At 49.7% G+C, this 22435-nt stretch overlaps 6 protein-coding genes across 6 annotated transcripts; 2 read left to right on the top strand and 4 right to left on the bottom strand.

The window, feature by feature from the left end:
• Positions 1-287: 287 nt before the first annotated feature.
• On the bottom strand, positions 288-1907 carry F5B22DRAFT_563206 (uncharacterized protein). Its single transcript, XM_047973072.1, has one exon. The coding sequence runs from the start codon at positions 1540-1542 to the stop codon at positions 475-477; it is 1068 nt and encodes a 355-aa protein (XP_047825047.1). The 5' UTR covers positions 1543-1907; the 3' UTR covers positions 288-474.
• A 1059-nt stretch (positions 1908-2966) lies between these two features.
• Positions 2967-10225, bottom strand: F5B22DRAFT_630371 (uncharacterized protein). Its single transcript, XM_047976542.1, has 3 exons — positions 9683-10225; positions 5484-9414; positions 2967-5421 (listed from the first exon to the last, which is right to left on the bottom strand). Coding segments are annotated over exons 1-3 (6147 nt in total). The 5' UTR covers positions 9685-10225; the 3' UTR covers positions 2967-3207.
• A 1353-nt stretch (positions 10226-11578) lies between these two features.
• Positions 11579-12202, bottom strand: F5B22DRAFT_652356 (uncharacterized protein; the record flags this gene model as incomplete). Its single annotated transcript, XM_047979596.1, has 1 exon — positions 11579-12202. The coding sequence occupies one exon, from the start codon at positions 12200-12202 to the stop codon at positions 11579-11581; it is 624 nt and encodes a 207-aa protein (XP_047825045.1).
• Positions 12203-13081: 879 nt separating this feature from the next.
• F5B22DRAFT_562942 (Deoxyhypusine synthase) lies at positions 13082-14871 on the bottom strand. Its single transcript, XM_047973067.1, has 2 exons — positions 13512-14871; positions 13082-13451 (listed from the first exon to the last, which is right to left on the bottom strand). Exons 1-2 carry the CDS (start codon positions 14577-14579, stop codon positions 13386-13388), a joined length of 1134 nt encoding a protein of 377 aa, XP_047825044.1. The 5' UTR covers positions 14580-14871; the 3' UTR covers positions 13082-13385.
• On the top strand, positions 14872-17086 carry F5B22DRAFT_562935 (cyclophilin type peptidyl-prolyl cis-trans isomerase/CLD). The gene has a single exon (XM_047973066.1). It carries the CDS (start codon positions 15165-15167, stop codon positions 16761-16763), a length of 1599 nt encoding a protein of 532 aa, XP_047825043.1. The 5' UTR covers positions 14872-15164; the 3' UTR covers positions 16764-17086.
• Positions 17087-18977: 1891 nt separating this feature from the next.
• On the top strand, positions 18978-21893 carry F5B22DRAFT_562948 (uncharacterized protein). The gene is made up of 2 exons (XM_047973068.1): positions 18978-19741; positions 19808-21893. The coding sequence occupies exons 1-2, from the start codon at positions 19221-19223 to the stop codon at positions 21564-21566; spliced, it is 2280 nt and encodes a 759-aa protein (XP_047825042.1). The 5' UTR covers positions 18978-19220; the 3' UTR covers positions 21567-21893.
• Positions 21894-22435: the final 542 nt, after the last annotated feature.

The raw sequence follows: 22435 nt of genomic DNA, 5'->3' as shown, positions 1-22435 counted from the left end.
AGGGGCATAACATTACAGTTTTGGGGTTTCAGGTCTCCCTTTCTCGGCACTCTTCCTCGAAATTAACATCACCACTCTTGGTGGCGGAGTGTGTTATATAGATGGAGCTTGTGATGGTCTTGCTAACTACATGTAACGACGCTTATGGAAGTTTCATCCTACGCAATAACGAGGAGGTTCACGACCTCACGTTGTATTGAAATAAGAATGGAGTATATCCCTACCTATCCTATCCTAATATTCGATTAAACAGGCGGGGAAATATCAACTTTTTCCAAGCTACCTTTCCCATTCTAAGCCGAGCCTCATATTTGACTTCTCCTGAGAAAAAACCCCCCCAAAAGCAGGTAGGAGAGAGATAGAGATCAAATCAGCAAAAATCAGCGCAGAAAATCGATACCAGACATGACAACATACCATCCATCTCGTGTCTCATGATAACGACACTCTACCCTAATTCAGCCTCTTCCTTTGTCAAGCCTTCCAACACCGACACCCAGGTATATGCACAAGGCCCCCAATGGCCACAATCAGCGCATCGACAGCAATAACATAGCCGCCGATCGTGAATCCCGCAGAAGTATCCCCCTGACTCCTTGCCCACCACACGGCAACAACAAAGCTCGCTACGATGCCGAATAAGACCGCACCAATGAGGTAATAACATACTCTCTGAGCAGCCGACAGAGGCGGCAGCAATGAACTCGAAGTTGCGCCGTCGGCGCAGTCACTCGTATGTTCTTGTGCTTCCTCTGAAGCGTCAACACGGCGTCGCGAGAATTTTCTCGCAGGAGAATGCCGACTCGGAGAGAGTCTCTGGGGATGTCGTCGGGGCGGTCCAGCCTCGAGATAATACGGGTCTAGATCGAACCCGCTTCCACTTTGCTCACCATCATCCACATCACTACTGCCGCCGTTTGCCCGGTTCTCGCGAAGTGGCTGGAAGCGCTGATAGTGCTGATACCCTTTGAGTCCGAGCACGACAATTTCCGCCGCAACCGTCGCAATAGTCTTCGCATCGATTCCAGCAATTTTCAATCCCCGACCAAATTCCTCTTCCTCTTCATCCTCGTCTACCCGTGTCGACGACGCGATAACAGAAGATCGAGTCGAAAAAGACGACGGCGACGGGGGCGCCACTTGCGGCGGGGAACTTTCTAGCCCATATCTCGTCGCTCCCGAGTAATCTTTAGGCACGACAATGCCTTGAGAAGACTGCAGAACACGCCCACGCATAAACTCATTCGCCTTTCTCTCTTCTTCATCTCGATCGTTGTCTTCATCCTTTTTAAGTAATCTAGTCGGGTACCTGCGCCTAGGTTCATAAGAGAAGTCCGAGGCATACGACGTGAGAAGACGGCTCCCATCGTCCCCATTTGTCGACCGTGCGACGACGATGCTATCCGAGAACTCGCGGTCGTAGTAGAACGATCGCCGACTATACGTGACACCGCCGTCCGCCCCGGCGGCATTCGGGCGGACATCGCGGGACCATGCCGCCGTCGCGCTTCCGATCCTGGAGCTGTCTATCTTGGGCGACATGGCGACACTCCCTCAGTCAGTCAATTTGACTTTTGTCGGGGGTGCGGCTCGAAATGAGCTATGCCATAAGCTGATTTCCCCTCTTCCTTACTTCCTCTTTATTTATGTTATTTTATTTTCTTTCAAACTTATTTGTTCACTGATTTCGAAAGATATCTCAATTAACCCAAAAATGAGAAAAACGAAGCAGAACCGCCCAATTCTCCTCTCGCCTCAAATTAAACGAGACGTTCAATTTTTCCAGGTACGAGGCGCAATGCAAACACTTTTGACTCCGCCCTTGTCTCAGCTTACAGTGCATACTCGCCCACTCGCTACCGACGTGACCGTGCGACAATTGGCTGGCCCCTCATGGACAAGAAAACCTGAAGCCAATGAGAATGATAGGGGCTGCATTGAGGGAGCGGCTTGGACGCCGATGTGTGCAACCCGCAGGTAACATCGCTTGAGGCTGAGTTACTTGTTTGACAATGAGACATGGCCCCGACGGCATAGTTACACACTCTATAAGTATCCCGTCCGGATGAATGGATAGAGGGTTATTACACGACGAGTTTAGCATCTCTACAATAAGTAGCCACTATTAAAATATAAACAGGAAAGCGTTCCATGTCCCCAATACCTACTCTCTCATAGTCTTAAGTAAGTATGTAGGTAGACTACAACATAGCATACCCTACCCCCACGACTCTAAACACTGTCAACAAGAGCAGCATATGCAATCCCATTAGATTACCTATCCATCTAGATTATATACATAGAAAGTTACAATAAACTATAACCTTAATGGCGGAATGAAGAAGGTCTTATATATATATATACAACTTTCCAGTTTGTAGTATCGTAAGAATGAATCATCGCTTTCCACTTCTGATCAACACTATCTATCGATCAATCACTCCCTCACTCACTCAGCTACACATAGCCGGAATCAAAACATTGAAATATATAGACGAAGAAAATAGATCACACTATGAATCACACTAGTAGGCATCACTGAAAACTCGAGCAAGCCACGAGTTCGATTCCCCTTTCCAGTTCATATTCCTGCCCATATTCATTTTCCGTATTCATATTCATATTCATACATATTAACTCGAACAGTACCAGTAGTACACCAACTCCTGACTGCTTAACTACTTCCACTCATCCATTGTGACCCATCCATACAGTATCATCCATCCAACATACGTACTTACCTACCTACATATATATATATATACACATATAGCACGTCTCCCTTTCCTGACAGCCTCAGCTGCTATTAATTTCCCTCATCCCTTACATCCAAACCCATCAGGATAATACACCCCCCTCATTTTTCATAGTAGGTAACCCAAATTTATAAACCAGCATCAAGTATTCTAAAAGGGCAGTTGGGACTTAAGTCTATTAAACGCAAGAAACGACATGACAACTTATAACACACATACACACATACACACATACACACATACACACATACACACATACACAGCATTCACACTCCAGGCGAAAAACTCATATGGTTTTGCTTCGCAGATTTCCAAGTTTTAATTTATGAGAGCACACCCGCCAAAAACAGTAATACCAACTGAATAAACAGTATGTTTATATACTCTAGTAACATAATAACCTGGCCTAGTACGCAGATAGACCTCCCACTACTCTGGCTCTTAAAACTAACTACCTTCCGTACCTGTCAGGTGGCGGCCGATCATATATATGTCTGTCCTGCGGCCTTAACTGCTGTTGCAAGACCGAAGGCGGCGGCTGTTGCGCTTGCTGTTCACGAAGATGTGCATCCCGCGGGTCTGGTGGTCCCTGGGATGGGTACACCCTACTCTCATAGCTAACAGGTGTGTAGCTCCTTGGAGGACCCGGGTCCCGAGGGTCCCGCCCTGGGATAGGTGCGTTGCTCGGCGTATTGGTATATCGAGCATAGCCCGCTGGGCCTTGCGGCGGAGGTGGTTCAGGAGCACGTGATGAGGGCGGGTAAGATACCTGTAAAGGTGTCTGCATACGCGATAGCGGGAAATTGTCACGCAGTGCCATTGGGTCATGTCCGCGAGGTGGCGGAGGAGTATTCACCCATGAAGATTGCGGTGGCACAGAGCTACTTGGCTGGGGAGGTTTTGGCGCAGATGCGTGCTGAGCAGCCCAGGCGGATTGTGTCGGCTGCGGTTGTGTCGACTTAGGGGGTTGTGGCGGATGCGAGGACCACGTTGGTTGCTGTGGTGGTTGCTGTTGCTGTTGATGCTGTTGTGGTGGAGGTTGCTGGTGATGTTGTATCTGTTGATGCTGATGCTGCTGCTGGGGGTGCGGTTGTTGTTGAATCGGATGGCCTGGGCTCTGAGCGGGCCATCCCGTCTCTCTAGCTGAAGATGAGGGCTCGTGACTTCTCGACATAGATTGATGAGGGGCGTACTGGGGCGGAGGAGAGGAGGCATTGGGCGGTTGTGGCTGGATTGGTGCACCATAAGGATATGAGGTTTGAGACTGATACTGCTGCACTTGTGGAGGCTGAGCAGGAACTTGGTAATGAGGCGTATTTTGAGGAGAGCTAGCAGCAGTAGGCGGGTACTGGCGGGGACGATTGCCGTAGTAATCTCGTTCAACGCCTCCATCCATTGGCATATGTCTTGGAGCGCTCAAAGGTTGAGCTTGAGGTGACGCAGTATATGGCTTCAGTGATGGCATTGAAGATGGAGGGGGTGGTGGTGGAGGTCCACGTGAATATCCGTAGGGTTGGGCTTCTGTGAGTGAAGAATCACGGCGCACATGAGACGGTGGCGGTGGTGGCGGCGGTGGCGGTCGAGACAGATTGGCATGAGGCGGAGGAGTTGAGGACAGCTTAGGTGCTGCGGGCACTTCAGCGACTCGTTTGGGAGGAGGAGCTGGCGGATCATCGTTAAGAAGCGCCATCAAACTAGAGGTCTTGGGAGCTCGGGGTGGTGCAGGAGTGACCGATGGTGGTGTGCGCTGGGCTGGTGACGGGTTAAATGGCTCCGTGGCACTCGCTCGAGACAATGGCCGTGTTAGTGGCAACATAGACCGTGATGGTACAGGGGACGATGGGTTAGACTCGTTCATGAAGCCTCGACTAGTTTGATGTTGAATAACCGAATACGGTGCTTGAGGGGCTTGTGCTGGGTTGCGAGGAGCCTCTACTGGCCGTGATGACAATGGCCTGTTCTCTACACGCGATGGCGGACCTCGGATCGCGGCAGGAGGAGCGCCGTAAAAGTCCTGCTGAGGAGCGAGATCTGGTTCTTGTTTGACACGCATCTGCTGTCGCTCTGGTTGGCGAACTGGCTCCTTAGGAGGCTTCGATTCGGATTTTGGTCGTTCTGGTTGAAGATCGGGCAACGAGCCAGGTAAGGGATGCCTTACAGGTGGTTCTGGCACGGCCGATGGTGCGGGATGAGGCGGTTTTGAGACCAGTGGAGTCCTTGTGGCCTGTTGAGGGAATGTCTCACGTTCGCGGTCGGGGAAGGGAAGGGGCGCTCTCAGGGGCCGAGAAACCGGCGACATTGTCTGTGTGACTGTCGCTTGAGAGATGGGCTGCGAACCAACTTGGGGAACGAGATGAGCCGCCTGAGCGAATGGTGACGGCGCAACTGGAGGCGGCTGAGGTTGAGCAGCAATAGGAACGTTAAAGCGGGTATTCATGGACTGGCTGGTAGGAGGATGTTCCATCTTCGGCGCAGGCACATCTTCCATAACCGCATCCGCCGCCGCAAGTGGCCGATTGCTGGAAGTATCATACCGCTTCTTGGTACCAGTGGCCAATACGGGGGGAGGTGGCCGCTTCTCGCCCCTATGTTTCCGATCATCTGCCTCTTTTACGATTGCTTCCCAGTCCGTGCTATCTTTTCGGCGGGTGTAGTAGTTTTTCACCTGTAGATGTTAATAGAGTCACACGATAATGAAGGGCACCTAAACATGTGTAAATAACATACCATGACTGCGGTTTTGGTCCGCATGTGCGCAGCAATTGCCGCCCAGTCGCTCCCAAATGACTTGAGCAACGATGGGAATTCAGCAGCTTCAGGTACACTCCAATAGCTTGAGGGTTGCCCCCCAGACTTGCGATCCGGTGGTGGTGGTGGTTGACCTATATCGAGAACTGCCACTGGAGGTTGCGGAGGTGGTTCTGGTCGTAAAGGTGGAGGAGCCATTGCATCTGCCATAGATGATGGAGGAACACCTCTTTCGGGAGTAACAAGAGGCTGTGATTGTGGATAAGATTGTATGGGCATACCCGGGGCCGACTGTCCAAGATTCGGTGCCAACTCATACTGAGAGGGGATACGAGGCATGTCGTCTTGGGTTTGCTGACCAATCCAGTCCAAGTTTTGGGCTCTAGACGCGGAACGCGAACGGTTGCCTTTCGTCGCCGGAGATGGCGTCGGCCCAGGAGTAGGCGCCGCGGCGAGAGTGACAGCAACTCTTGGCTGCTTCTGATCCTTGTCTTTAGCCCGACGTCCTCTCTTAGGCTTTTCAGTCCCATCTGCTCTCGTTGCGGCCGCACCTCTTCGTCCCGGAGTTCCAGCAGGCGTTCCACTCTCGCCATCCGTAGCAGGAGTAGCTTCGGAGTTGAAGGTAGGGGCAGCCGCCCTACGTGGCCGCCGTCTCTCACCATTCTCTCCTGTCTCCTGCCCCTCTTCGTTGTCATTGTCTCCGTTTCCAAGCTCCGAGACAAGAGCACTTGATCGCGTTTTACCACGGCCGCCCCTTTTACGTTTCTTAGGTTGCCTTTTCAGTTTCTCCTTGAGATTAAGCTCATCTTTCTCTTTCTTGAGGTAATAGAACTGAATAGCTGTGCCAAAGTCCCTATGAGCGAGCGGTTCGGAGACCCGTCCCCATTGCTTCGGAAACTCCAAATAAGCCTTTTCGAACATCTCGCTCTCTTCCTTGGTGAAATTGTCCACGGGAGGCAGGACCTCCCATGTCGCCACGATCTTTTCGGGTTGGACAAGGCCAGTATTGCTACTATAGAATTCGTTTTCCCTTTCCTTCTCTGTCTGGTATTGGCGAGGTATCACAGCTTCCTTCTCTGTCCTGTGCCTCTCTCTTTCAGCCTGTTCCTGTCTCTCACGTTTGTCATCTTCGATTTTCCGTGATTCCTCGAGGACTCTTTCTAAGTCACGCTCAGAGGCGTATCTGCTGCGCCGTGTATTTTCGGGCTTTGGCTCTGAGCTTACTCCAGGTTTGGTATGGCCACCCAGGTCCGCAGTACCAACAACACAACTAAATTTCTCGCGACTCTTGACAGCAACTGGCTCGTCTGACATCGTAAACCGGATGTAGTTAACATAGTTTGCGCCATACGTCTTCTTCAGTTGCGTTTCCCTAACGTGCTGGGTCCATGCATCATCTTCCAATCTTTGTAAAATAAAGGCACTAACATCCGGCTGTTGCGTGTTCATAGATCTCATGAACCCTTTATCTTTATCCCAAGGCTTCACATCAAAGTACGGTAAGCTATCTAGGGGAGGCGTTTGCATGTGCTCGCGCACAATGGCGATGCTATGAAGATCCACGTCTTCAATATCTGTTTCGTCTTCATCTTCAGGTGGCGACGGTGTACAGGACTCCCTTTTACTCGCATCACCTGATTCAATTTGAGCCTCTTCAAAGAGTGGCAGCACTGGCTCTCCTTGTAATGTGGGCACCGCCACCCTCGATCGTGGTTGCACTTCAGGAATGGCACTCTCGGGCATGGCATCTTCCATAACTGTATCTCCATCATTTGCTAGCTTCTGATCACCTGGCGGTGATTTAGGTGCCACGGGAGTCTTGGATTCCTGTTCGATAGATGGTTCGGGTTGCTTAGGCACATCATTGGAAGGCCCGGCAGGTTCCTTTATAAGTGATGGTAGGACAGCATCAGATTCTTTTTGTGGTTGTTTAACATTGTCTCCCACCAGGGAGGTATCGCTCGCCCCTGTTTGTTCCTGAATCTTCGAGTCTTTCAGATCTTGCTTCGTATCTGTCTTTTCCAGAACTGGGGTCTCTTTCGGAATAGGACCAATCATAGCTTCTAAGCCTTCAGGTTCAATGGCAACTTGATTGACGGCTTCCAGCGAAAGCAAGGCATATCGTATTATGGGATCCATACATACGGAGTCCTCTAGCGGTTTCAATTGCTTTAATTCCTTCTCAGCTTCTATCATTCCAGACTCTATCATATCCCCAATCTCTTCGTCATCAGAATCTGAAGATTGGTCCATAATAGATTCCTTGCTTTGTTTTTCAGGGTAGGAGACACGTATGACCGGGACTTTCAAGGTGGGTCTCCGGTTCGCTGTCGACTCTGTTTTACTGACAAGAGCTGCAGTCTTCTCATCCACAAGTTTAATGTCTTCAGCTTCCTCGGAGGCTTCTGTATGAGTCTTTGTAGAACTAGGTTCTTCCTTGCGCTTTTCCCGTTCTGCAGATGAACCGGCCGATTGTGGTCTCAGCTCAACCCTTGAAACTTCGCCCGGTTCCAAGCTGTGTATTTCTTGGGCATTGCCCTCTGTTCTAGGAGTTTCAAGATCCATCTTTCCATCACTACTGCGAGGTCGATGAGAGGAATCTCCTGGTTGATCTGACTGAACACTATCCCCCCGAATACCAGCGGGCCGAGATTGAGCGAAACTTGATGATCTGGCCGGTTTAGGAGATTCCGGTACTCGATGTTTAGCAAGGTTGGGGTTGATCCATTGCATGCTTGAAGGGCCAGGACGTTGTGAACGAGGACCAGAAGGGATTGGTGGACTTCTTTCGAAAGCCGGCTTGGAAGGCCCGGTGGGCGGCGCTCTCGTATCTACAAGAGGGGACGCAGTTACAGGAGGAGGGCGATCTTCCTTCAAAGCCCTGGGCCCCGTAGGCGGTGCCTTTCCAGTGGCCGATGCCATCTCACTTGTCAGTGCTGTTCTATTAGGCACAGAACCAAAAGAGGGCGCGGCAGGTGCTACAGGCGGCGGAGAGACATCCTTGGTTGACGTTGGAGGTTCGTGAGAAGTCCTGTCCAGTTTCACTCGTGTTTCGCGATCCCGAGTATCACGGTCATCCCGAGGATCGCGCGGGCGCAAGTCAGCGTCAAGATATCTGTTGTTCTCTCGCTCGCGGTCATCCCTATCTCGAAATCGCCCTTCTTGCGAACGTGATCGGAAGGGTGGGCCACCAACGTATCTATCCCTGTCTTCATAGAATGGACGACCACGACCACGATCCCCCCAATCCCCTCGACCTCGGCCGCGTCCACGGCCATAGCCTCCACGATATGATGATTCACCGCGATATGAGGAGTGAACGAAAGGTGGATCAGAGGAAGAAGAGCCTGCTGAGAGTGGTCCATCTCGCGATCCGCGCCTTGCTCTATCTGCATCTACACCGAGAGGCCCGTCGCGCGAATCTCTCGAGTCTCGGAAATCTCTGCCCAGTGGCGAACGAGGACGCGGAGAGGGCCTGCGGCCCCTGAAGCTGTCCCTATCGCGGTCGCGCCAATCGGGGCGCTCACGCTCTCGGCTGCGGTCATCTCTATAAGGAGGGTCCCTCCGATCCCGGAAATCAATATCACGGTCCCTGCCCCGATCCCGGCTGTCCTCTCGCCAACCTCTACCTCTACCACGGCCCCTCCCTCTAAAATCGCCCGAATAGCCTCCGCCTCGAGGCCCACTAGGAGGGTCGAGTAGGGCTTTGGGTCCACGGGGAGTATCTCTCGGTAGGGTGTCCCGAAATGAATCTCGGTTCGCCTGAAAAGCTGCGGTGTTGGACCTAGATTCTGCAGACGACCGTCGAGGCCCGCTGTCGCTATAAAGGGATCTCCTATCCGGCGAACGATCACGGGACCTGGAGCGGCGTGAGTCGCCATCGTATCTTGATCCATTGTAACGCGACGCCCTATAATACATTGATCAGCTAGAGTACTTATGATCCTCAGCCCGCTTCCAAGGTACCGCTAGTCGCACAGTTGGGCAACTGTGCTGACAAAAAAAGTCATCACATCATAGGAACTGGGGGGAAAGGTGAAACACAGACTGAGAATTGTTGCGGGAATGCGAGCTTTACGGGCTTGTAATTATATGGAGAGAAAGGGGGGGAATAGCCAACAGAGTTTTTACCTAGGCTACACGCGCGGCATGGAATGCAGAAGCAATGTCGAACTTACATAATAACGAGATGGAATTCCCCTCGAAATTAGACTCTAGCCCGGCGTGTAGGTATTACATGCGAAGCTCCGGGGGATTCCAACTCTACCTCATACATAAAATAACAATGTCGCTCGATGGTTGTTTCTACTTGATGAGTATATTGATGAATATCAGGGAGAGCAGGCCCGTCGTGATAGTGGTGAAATGGTCGTGTCGGCTATCATGGGTTCCCGTGGGCCGACTGCTCGGGACGGGCACTGGGACACACCCACACACACACGATGGGACAGCGGCGGCAGCGAACGACGATGCGCATGAGGACGCGCGCACAAGGCCCGCGGAACAAGAGACAGCGGCTGGTGGATGAATGAGATGGCGCTGGCGTCGTGTGCGTGCGTGCGTGGTTGCGTATGTGGATTGGATGTATATGCGTATGTACTATGTACGTGTGTATGCGTGAGGAGGCAGAGAGTGGAAGACTGGCAGCAGAAGACGAGGTGACTGAGATTGCATTAGAGATCTCGAAAACACGATTTGGTCTCGGAAGCGCCTACCCCAATACGGACAGCAGGGATGCTCCGGGCCTCAGCCCTGGATGGCTCGTGGTGACTGGCTCAGATTTGTGCATGATCACTGCCTACCACAGACTACCACAGACTACCACTTTTGCCTAGCCTGCTAGTGCTACCTAGCCTATTTACCTTACTGACGAAGTAGGTACCTACATACTTACATACTTAGGTACTTACCGTGGATGTTAGTGGATGTAGGTACACCAGCATGCAGTGCTGTGGCACGCTAGGTGGGCCTGTGATACCTAGCCTGCCTAGTAGGTACTTCTAACTAATGTACTCAGTGAATGACTCCCCGTGCCGTGATAATTTTTTTTTCTCCCAACCCCGACTCCGTATACCACCTAATGTAGGCAGAGCTCTAAATACTTGATTATGGTTTCAATCCAGGCCAATGGTACAGACTGACAAAGAATATCCATCTGTATTCCAAGATCTTAAATAGGCATACCTGTGATACCTAGTCTACTTACCTAAGTTTACCTTATGCGCATAGTACTACTGCAGGTGAAACATCTCAGAACTTGAAATGACCGTTACTGTATCTGTACCTGTAGGTATACTTAGCGTGATGTACAAACTTGAGTCAAGCTCCTCGGGAGTCTAAGTATGCATGTAAGTAAACTGTACCTTTGACAACAACGAATGCAAACCTGGGCCCCCTGTACGTTTTATACCTACTTAAGTAGTATGTACCTACTAGGTAGTATGTGCCACTAATGCCAATTATAGAGTGTTTTTCCGCGTGGGTCGGCATATGGGGTTTAATGTTGATTCTACCTAGCTAGCGTAAACTTGTCGTCCGAGCTTAGTGTTCCATCGTCAGACCGTCTTGAAGATCAAATTTAAAAAGACTCTCGTCTATAGTACTGCTTGTTCTCACTCCAGCGCTTCAGGACTCGCAGAGCTTTCGCCGACGATGCGGCATTAAATAAGAATCACATACTTGAATGATACTATAACCTCTACGCGTACACACATCTCTTGCTCCCTTTCGGCGGTAGTTAGACTCCCAGAAGCTCTTCTGCCTAAGTACGAGTGACGGCCAAGGTGTGATGCGTTAGTTTAGCTCTTATGATCTGCGCATCTTTACTTATCTTGGTAATTGAAACATCTGTGGAGCATTGTCTTTTTTGGTATTGAATACCATAACTACCTAGGTAGTTGTCACTGTTTTTAACAAGTCTGAATTCGAGTCGCGGCTCTTACCAGTACTTATATATCGATTACGATACCTGAATGCCTAGGGATTTATTCCCATCTCAATCACGCTTCTCCATCCCGACCTTTGTACACGCGTCTGAGGGAAAACATACCCAAATTCTCCCTTATCTGGATTTTCTAGTTTCCTCTTGGAGAACCCCCCGACGGTACAGTGGCCCAGGATGATACAGATCGGGAGAACTGGTATTCCGACGGCGCCTCGACATCATACCATGCAGACGGTTCGTCCTGCGCGTCTAGCCATTCCTTTATTTCAATTACCAATATCAAGATATCCATCGGGCTCATCTGCACTGACGACGGGTTCGAAGACACTGGCCGTTGATCTGGATTAATCGACACGTGTTCGTGTGTTGCCTGGGTTGAAATCGATGCCCACTCGCCTAGCGTTGTGAACGCCTCATTCTCTTGCGCTGAAGCCGGAACCGATGGGGCCTGGTCTATTCTCGCAAACATAGGACTTATGTTTAACAAGGTGGACGTATGACATGTGGACAGGTCTTCCCCTTTCAAAAGCGAGCATTCTCGCTTTTTAGCCTCTTGTTTGTGACTCTCCCTAATCTTCAATGGCTTTCTCAATGGTGTTCTAGCGCTGGCTCGATCCCCTGCGCAGGGAAAATAGCCTTCAGGGCTCCATTGCTCACCGCCGGCTTCTGGAAAATTCTCCAATTTAATCTTTTTATATTTGTGGTCTTCTGATTTCGAAGGTTCAGTTTTCTTCCTTTTCTGGTCAGGTGGCATGCTGAAGCCTGTTGGAGGCCAGTATATTATCTTCAGGAATGACGCTTTCGGGGACGTTGTCTCGGGTAACCTCGCCTCTCTTCATACCCAGGAATTCCCTCTGCGTACCTGTTCCGCAGAGATTCAGGCACCTCCACCAAGTCAGGCGTAGCAGTATGTCTGATGGAGGAGACAATATTGGCTTTGATGGAATATGGCGCAGTTAGTTGCAAGTACCAGTTATTGGGAGTAAAAAGGCAATTGAAAATAATGCTCATTCAGATACTGTAAGGGTACTTCAGCATTGATACAGGTAATGTGTTTAGGAGTGTATGGAACGGACAGTCGATAACCCATACTGCTGCACCCTCATCTCGGGAGAAGCGCCATAAGGCAAGCACGCCCGCGTGCCATTCAGTATCGCCAGTCACGGCTTAAGCCTTACGGCATCAGCTCATGTCGAGTGCTACCCAAGGAGAAGTCAATTGATGCTGGGTTGTGACTGACAATGATTGTTCCTTCCTAGTCGTAGCTTCCATTCCCCTTGTCAGTGTTCTCTGGTTGACCTGTAAGCATCAGTCATGGAGTTTTGCTTGACACAGCAAATTCAAAGTTAGATACAAAGCTGCAAATAACATTGGGCGCCGAACATGTAGCTAGCATCCGGGGGAACGGTCAACTGATTGTGGTTATACCTGAAAGACCAATAAGTTGTTTGAGCAACGACGTGTGAGATCAATTCGTAGGTATGATCACAAGTTTCTGGGCGACGTGTGGTGACATGAAACTAATCATGTCTAGATAGCCTTAAATATCAAGGCTACCTAGGGGCTGCAAGGGGAGAATATCATTCTTAGCTGTGCAAAATTTCACGGCGAGCAGCATAAGAGCGCACTGATAGGCACGTGCCCCGGAGTGATGAAAAGGGAAGATGTAATTCTTGATTCTAGATGCTGTATCACATTAATGCGGTGTGATTGTAAAGATGTTTACTTCTCGACCACATGAGCATACATCCCAAGGTAACATAGGAGCTCATTGAGAGAAAACCCCTACATACAGATTGGCAAAAGTCCTTCTAGCTTGCGAGTTGGTCACTCGCTGTATGATCTTACTGTATATCACTGGCTTGTCTAAATGTATTTAGATTTGGCTTTTAGAAACGGGTATCGTTAACCGTGGAATAACGAGCATTCTAACTGAATTAAGCATCTTTCGCAAATGTGCTAGCCACAATAAAGGGGAAGCACGCAGAAGCCTCCAAGTAGACCTGTGTTCGTTAGCTTATGGGCTGACTATCATGGGTCCTTAACATAAAGGTGATGCGTACCTTGACATGCTCAGCTCCAGGTTTAATCTTTCCCCATGAAATGGCCTCGTCCGGTCTTGCCCCAGCATCGCTTCCATCAAATTCCTGGGCTGTATTTATATAAACGGCGTAATCGGCTCCGTTCCTCATGAGACAGGCGTTGGCAATATGATGCTTGACTACACCACCCCCTAAAATGATCATTCCCGCTCGCTTGGCGCGCACGGCTATGGTGTTCACTCGACGTATATCTTCCACAATGTCGATCTTGAGCTGCCTCGGCGATGCCTTGAAAGAATGAAAGTAGAGCATATCGCCTAGACTGCCATCTGTTAAAGCCGGACAAAACACAGGTATGTCGTTCTTATATGCCCAATAATACACCGATCTCTCATCATTAATTTCTTTTCCGAGCCGGTGTATTACTTTCGATGGTGTCCAATTAATCTCGGCGTCGGTGCCTTTGCTGGCCTCTTGTTCCTCAAGCATTTTATCCAGAATGGGCACGACCCAGTCTTCAAAGGCACAGTAGTTAACATTTGGTACCATCAGATTTCCGATCCTGTTCAGACCCTTGGCTCGGAGGTCGGAACCCTTTGCACTAAAGGACGACATGTACGTGTCTCCTAGACATTTGATAAAGTCCTCTTCTATTCCTCCGGCTGTAGTCACGATGCATGACACATGCTTATGCTCTACCAGATATCGAAAGATGCCTCGGAGACCCGAAGATATCATGTTGGACGTATATCCCAAGAATATAGTCGTTCTGTCACCAGTCTCTGGGTCACGCCATGACCGCTTTAAATATATATCGTTACTTCCCAAATTCCGAGACGTGTATAGCAGGTATTGACAACTTACCATTTTGTTGATAATATTCACAGCATCCCCGATTGAAGAGGCTTGGAAGCCCATGTTACTCATACTGCGTATGATATCATCAACGGTTATCGCCTTGCCCTTGAAGGCATTGAAGTCGATTTCCTCGACCTTTTGAGCATCTTCAGGCAGCTCATCCGAAGGGACTAAAACTGCATCGGTAGCCTCTTTCGGCGGCGCATTTGGATTTTGCTCAGACGAGGACATGGTGAGTCTTTCTTGGCCGAGTCGATGAGCGTCAAACTGATAGAGGGGTAACTATTTAAAATGCATTAGTATCACTAATCGCCAGCGTCTCTCTACTGTTTCTCTCCTAACAACAGCAGTATTGATGCACCGATGGAAAACAATGAGAAATTGTGCGTTTCGTGTTGATTATCTATTCCCAAATGCGAAACTTTCAGAATTTTCTTTCGATTCTCATCAATTAATAGCCAGTTCCAATGAATCGGCATGCTGCCCCTAAACCTACCCACTGCAGGAGAGGTAGCGAATTGTCCAAGGCCCCTAATAGTGTGGGGCTCATGCCTGCTACTTCTCTAGGTTAGTGGTATTTGTAGGTACAGCGTCGCCTGTAAACTTGATAAGATAAACAGTGCTCATGGTCAAGCTCCAAGCTCCGACCTCACGTCAATCATTTCAACTGCCTACCTCCAAACTATTTAAACAGCGCGCGCGCGCGACATCGCAGCCGATACAATAAATCAAATGCATTTCGGGAGCTGATTGATCGCATCGATATTACCGGTCTGCAAACCATTCGATCCTCCAAACCCGCATCTCCTTCAAGAAATGTCGTCCATTTACAATCTCGAACCTCAACCGACCGCATCCGTCATTCTAAACACGACCATTGGAGATCTATCTATTGAGCTCTTCGCGAAGCAAACCCCGCTAACATGTCGCAACTTCTTGCAATTGTGCCTCGATGGCTATTATGACAACACCATATTCCACCGACTGGTTCCGGGTTTCATCATCCAGGGAGGTGATCCTACAGGTACTGGTAATGGAGGCGAATGCATTTACGATGGCGGCGCGCTCAGTGGCGACCTGGACCCATGGCCGATGGACCAGCGACGAGGGAAGAATGCAGGACCAACAGGCGTGAACTTTAAGGATGAATTCCATTCACGCTTGAAATTCAACCGGAGAGGCTTGCTTGGAATGGCAAACGAGGGAAAACCCGACACAAACGGGAGCCAGTTCTTCTTCACCCTGGACAAGACTGAAGAGTTAAATAATAAGAACACCGTCTTCGGGCGAGTTGTGGGTGATACTATATATAATCTCGCGCGTATGGGCGAGGCAGAAGTCGCTGAAGGCAGCGAAAGGCCTCTATACCCCATCAAGATCACTGGTGCGGAGATATTGGCCAACCCCTTCGATGACATGAAGAAGAGGATACGCACAGCTCAGCCAACAACGTCCGGCGTTGCGGCTGAGAAGAAGAAGAAGAAACCGAAGAACGGCAAGAAACTGTTAAGTTTTGATGACGAGGAAGGTGATACCGATGCGCCTGTGATCAAGAAAGCGAAGTTCGATTCACGTATCGTAATGGATGTAGATGCGAAGGATGAAGTTACAGTGAAGAAACCAGCGACCGCGAAGCAGAAAGAAGAGAAACCTTTACGCAAAACCATGCCCGTTCGAGAAACGCAACCTGATACACCCAAGGTAGAAAAGGCCCCATCACCACCTTCAGAAAAGCGGCCTATACCTGCACGCCCTGAAACCTCACCTGAAAGGGAAGTGATACCAAAGAAGTCAGCGCTGGAACAAGCAAACGAAGAGATAGCTGCCTTGAAGGCGTCTATGAAACGGACAATACACTCGGAACCGGTGCAGGAAACGAAGAAATCCGCTTTGGAACAGATGATTCCTACAACTTCATCACGCGGTCGGAAACGGCGTAGAGGAGGTGAAAATGCCAGTACAGATGACGATCTATCTATGTTCCAGGCGTTCAAGGCCAAATTGAAGCAAGCAGGGCCAGAAAAGGAACAGCCTACGGTATCATTAGGTGATGCCGAAGAGAAAGCAGACGTCCCCATGGAAGGCGAAGCTGCATTATGCGACCTACATTTCATAGCCAACTGTCAAAGCTGTACATCGTGGGACAAGGTAGAGAAGGAAGACAGCGACGACGAAGGGTGGATGTCCCATTCTCTTAGCTTCGCCGCTGATAAGCTGGGTAAGGACCTAAGCTACAGGAAGAAAGCCGAGGAGGAGTTAGTTGTGATAGACCCGAGGGAGAAAGCTCGCACGCTCAAAGAGGAGAGGCGGGCCCAGAGAGACGCTCAATCGGGAAGATCGGGACGGGAATGGGATCAGGCAAGGCTTGCCAAGTTAGCTAGATCGTCGGCCCTTGCTGGTAGGGGAGCCAGATGAGATACAAATTTTAATTTGACAAATTACATAATCATTGAATGAAGACACAAATTGTCCCTTGATGCAAATCGCGATCTGCGTGTTTGCAGCTCCGCATTTAGTTATTTCACGGGATTTGATATCAAAGAAACAGGTTTTCATCTTGATATCTCGGGGAGTTCGCGTTTTGGAACAAGTCAGGTGTAGCGTACATAGTCCGTGGGAGTTGAGCACATGTTCGCGAGCGTTTGCCGGGTGCCTAATTATGGTAGTATTATACCCTTGGAGGTCAAACCGTTACCACCGAATCCTGAAGAATAAACGTTGAAACCACACTAGGTAAACGAAACAGTATCTTCATGAGAGTTCTAGTTAAATAGTTCAGACCCTCTTCGTCATCTGCCTCTTTTCACTTGGAACAAGCAAGGTAGGTATGTAGATATTAACAGGCCATAGGTGTCTTGGCGAGGGCGGGGAGATGAGTTGCATCTGGAAACCAACTGCATTGACATGACCACGATAACGCCGCCTTTTACCTATGTATGTATGTGCTTATTGGTAGGTAGTCTCTCGCAAGTAAGACAACGGCACATATACTTTGCGGGAGCATATATATTCAACTGAAGTGCTGTCAACTTCCGCGGAATAAATGACTGCCTACCTATATATTAGCAGTTCACTACAAAGGGAACCAAGGTAGAGCGAAAAAAAGGCAGTGAGCATGGGATTTTCATATTATAAGTAAAGTTCAAAAGATGCAAATAGACTGATAAAGATAAGTTCAATCCTAGAACCTGGAGGTTATATTTCTCTGTTATATAAGACATCATCATCATGGGACCATTTCGCCAACTCCTGCCCCTCCACAGTGGGACTCTTATCGTTGCTTGAGCTTCTACCCAAGATAAGCTATATGTAGGTACGTACCCATCTTTCTGGTTGGATAGTAGCCGATTGCCTGATCGCCCGTTGACATAGTTAATTGATGTCTCGTGTCTTTTTTCATTTTCAGCGTGTAATTGCAATCTATATGTGTTCGAAGGAGGTTGCTTCAAGTTGTCAAGTTATTTGATGCTGTGTACTAGGTACCTATGTATAAAATGTACCTCTACTGTAGGCAGGTATCCGTTGCTTGCAAGGGTGCAGGAGCCTAGTACTTACATAACAATAGCGGCAGTGCCTGTGTTACAACATTCCAAGCAAGGCTTTTCCAGTGAACGTTAACTGTGAAACTTAAAAGAACACCCCCTCGACCCCCATTCCCTGCCGCTAGGGAGCACAGGTGCCCTCCACTTGCCTACCTAAAGCCGCCCTATTACAGTAGTGCCGGTAGCTGAGGTATTCACAACCGCCGGGGTTCTATCTGATCAGGTCAGGTAGAGAGGCGAGAGAGGTAGGTAGGTCTTTAATCAGTGGTAGATATGAGAGCTGTCGATACCGGTGGCTGAGTGATATCTCAAGTCACCGGCCCCAAAAGAAGCATCACGCAACGCAACATACAAGGGAGATGCAGTTGTGACAGCACTTAGCAGCGCGCCGCCAAGACATCGAAAGACTTAGCGAAGACTGGGTTCCATACCACGGTTCCATACCACCATCCTGGTCCGCAGGCCTGTGCCGGAAAATCGGTCAAGGAACAAGAGAGACGGCTTGATGAAAACTACATGTGCTCCAGCAGAGCTCCAGCCCCTCCGATACATCATCCATCCATCCATCCATCCGTCCAACCTACCATCCACCCTAAAGGCTGGTCTCACACCACCGACTCACCCGCGAGACTGCCTCGCGCGCATTCTCCCGTACAGCCCACCGCCTGGTGTCCGCCATCCATCCACCCATTGGCCATACCTACAAGAGCGCGACATCCATCGCATTTGTCGCGACTTCGAGAACAAGAGATCCCTTTCTCTCTGCCTTTCCCGCCTTCTACGTCTCCGACGTCTCACTCCTCTTCATTGTTGCTACCGCGCCGCGCGAGACAGTCCTGATTGACAACGTCTCAGAAACTTCTCTCTGCCTTCTACACCTGACTCACCTTTTTCCATCTCCGTCATCTTTTTTGTTTTATAGGTACTATATAGAGAGGAGTGCGCCGAACATTACCGAAGCCCTGAGGTCCATCATTGGATTCTGCGCAACATTGCCCGAAACGACTTGACGAGCTTGGGTGTCTTCTGCCTCTCACACACTTGCTTGCGCTGCTAGCTTCTCCGACCGCCCTATCCCCTCAGACGGACTCTGCACTGCGTAGCTTAGATTTAGCGACGGGACCCATGTACAATTGCATTTTGGCGCTGGTAACCTGACCGCGCGACCGACAGCCTTGCCGGAAATCCGCCCGCAAGTCGCCCTGCCTTAATGCGAACAACTGCCATTACTTAACGGCATCAAGCGAGCACTCTTCCATCGTCATCTCGTCTGCGTCACGTCGATTCGATCACTTTGCTTGACCGCCTCTTCATCCAGGAATCTTGACCCATGTACACCTACTATCGATCCATGCCTGCCTCAAATCCCCGAAAACGACCAGCCCCAGGTAGTCTACCTATATCACAACAAATCCCGCAACAAATCCCACAGCCATTATCACAACAGATGGCTCAGCCGTACAACCCCGCCGAACAAATGCTCAGATGGAATGGCAACAACGTCGGCAGTTTTGCCGAAAACGCCTCCACTCCCATCAGTACATATGGCATAGTACCTCCCAATCAGGCTCAGTTTGCCCAAGGTACCCCTTCCACATCTAATACGCCCTCTAATGCGCTAGCTAGAAGGGTCGGCAACAATGCGTTGGTTACGTCCAACCGTATGTTTTCGCCGCAGCCCAATGACCCTTGGTCTGGCTTCACCGATGATAATATACTGTCAGCTCAGACGAATGGATCATTGGACGAACACGATAATATAGAGCTGCTCGAGGAGAAGGCACAGAGGGCAAAGAGGGAAGCACAGGCCAAGAGGAAACAGATTCCTCCCTTCGTCCAGAAACTTAACAGGTATGTTTTATCCACATATTGTCGTCCTGTTCGTCTGACAGGCCTTGGTTGACATTTCTATGATAGCTTTCTGGAGGAGTCGAAGAACACAGAGTTAATCCGATGGTCTGAGAAGGGTGATTCATTTATCGTACTTGACGAGGACGAGTTTGCCAAGACTTTAATTCCTGAATTGTTCAAACACAATAATTATGCCTCTTTCGTCAGGCAGCTGAACATGTATGGATTCCATAAGAAAGTTGGCCTCTCAGACAATTCCATGAAGGCCAGCGAGCGCAAGAATAAGAGTCCAAGCGAGTACTACAACCCTTACTTCAGGCGAGGACACCCAAATCTTTTATGGTTAATCAACAAGCCAAAGAGCGGAAACAGCAAGAAAGGGACCAAGAAGCGAGGAGACGATGGAGAGATCGATAGTGATGACGATACTGTACCAGTTGATGACACTGTTACTCAGTCTTTTAATCAACCAAATGCGCCGACCCGAGCTCTTCCGGCTCCCGAGGCTGGCCCCCTACAGAGGAAAGAGTTGGCCCTCGTGAGAGACCAGATGGCGGCCCTGCAGCAACGCCAGAAGCAAATCAGCGATGCTATTACTCGATTACGGCAGGAACATAATCAACTCTACCAACAAGCACACGTATTCGAAAGTATGCATAACCGTCATGAGAACTCCATCAACGCCATCCTGAATTTCCTTGCCAATGTCTTCCGGAAGTCGTTGGAGGAGCAAGGGGGAACTCAGAATGTAAATGATCTGCTTGCCAGCATCATACCTAATGTTCAAGTACCGCCGACGGGTCAAGGTAGCGTTGTTGACCTCGATGACTGGATGCAGCAACACATGGCTCCAAACCCTGCCAAAGTCGGGACGCCAAAAAGAACGCAACGCCTACTGCCTCCAATTCCTAATAATCAACCCTCAGTACAACCCACCACCTCCCAGCCTCCATCTTACCCCAGCTATGGTAGTCAGGAACCACAAACTGGACAGGTTACTGAGCTGTCCGATACCCCTGGCGAATCCGCCAGCACACCGTCTTATCTCAAACAAGAGCTAGAGTCTAATCCTCAAGAGGGCATGCTCAAACTCATTCAAAATGCTAACACGAACGCTGGAAAGACTGGAAGCTCACCTATCGATCTCTCCAACGTCGCGGCTAACACGGCAGCGAATATGACAAATGACCAACGTGACCGTATGTTGTCCATCATGTCCAAAGGACACAATAGCAGCGCCGTGCCAACACCGACCCCATCTGCCTCCTCCCCGCATACAACTACTCCTGGTATCTCGAACTCGAGTTCATTTGGGACAACAGGAACTCCCGGGCAGTCCAACCCTAATGCTCCGTCGTCTTTGTCTCCCATAATGCGCCCAGGGGTGCCAGCACCTATCGAAAGGTTATCCCAGACAAGCGAGGAGCTAGAGCGGCTTGAACGCATGCAAAAGGAGCAAGGCCGAGAGATCGATGACCTTAGCAGCCTGCTCGGTCCCTATAGCCCCTCAGGGTACATACCTGGCGTGGAGGAGACAGCAGACTACTTCGGCGGCGCTGGCGATGAGTTGGATATCAGTCAATTCTTAGACCTGAACGGCTCTGCGGATGGGAACGGGAACGACTTCCACTTTAATCCCACGACGTTCAATAGCTGGGCTCCTCCAGAGACGTCGAATCTAGCAGGGGACTCGGCTGGACATGGCTTGGAGCCCGGCCGAGTAGTGGAAACAAATACACCAAGCCCCAGTGGTACGGAGGAGATTGCACGGGAGGACCTCGAAGATAGCCCTACCCGGGGTGCCAAGAGACAACGAAGAACATGAAGATGAAAAAGCAAGAAGAAGAACAACAAAAGAAGGCGTGGGGGCTGGGTTGACGGCGTTTGAGAGTTTTCGGGCAAGGGGGTTTTTGCACCTGTTAGATATCACCAACTCGTATCATGGGGGGGATCAGCGGTATTGTTGAAATTAGCTTGCATAGGCATGTGTGCCATGAATGAGAATCTGACCCAAAGAAAAAAAAAAACAATGTTGCTTTACTTTACCCCCTGCTGCATGCTGGTGTTGGTGGTTCGGTCGGTCGGTCGGTCATCTGTTTTTTAGTGTAGGCGTTTGTTATGTCTCTGAGGTAGGTAGCTCGATACTTTGCTCGATATCTTTTTTTTTTTTCTCAAAAAAGACCATTGTGGAGCAGACTGAATTCACAATACCTAGGTACCCTTTGTTCTAGTACTAATTGTCAAGACCGAGCGCTTATGTCCTGTACGGTAAGTAAGTAAGTAAGTACCTTGTTTCAGGTTCACAGTTAAGCGCCGATGAAGGAAGTGGTTTTGCTTGGGTATGGTTTAGTACGGTACCGGGCCACGAGAACCAGCCAATGCGAATTTGACGTCGGTCTACATACATTGCGATAGGTATCTCTACGTTCTCTGCTGAATACCTACATAGTACCTAACTGGTGTATAATAGTACAACTCATTACATTAGGCAGCAGGGGATACCGGCGATCTCTTTTTCCCCTCCTTGTCGTGCATAGCGCTTCTTGACGCAGCGAGCGGTTGCAATATCTACGTATGTAGCAGTGAGTGTGTATATGTACTGTATGGTACGGTGGCATATTTTATGTGGTGGTGGTGTGTGCAAGGGAGGGAGGGAGGGAGGGTCGACGTCATCTCTCGCCTGTGTGTACAGTA

Source organism: Xylaria bambusicola (assembly GCF_022495145.1).
Source record: "Xylaria bambusicola strain CBS 139988 unplaced genomic scaffold F5B22scaffold_88, whole genome shotgun sequence".
Taxonomy (NCBI): domain Eukaryota; kingdom Fungi; phylum Ascomycota; class Sordariomycetes; order Xylariales; family Xylariaceae; genus Xylaria; species Xylaria bambusicola.
Note: the sequence above shows the minus strand (reverse complement) of the source record. Positions and strands in the feature narration are given on the sequence as shown.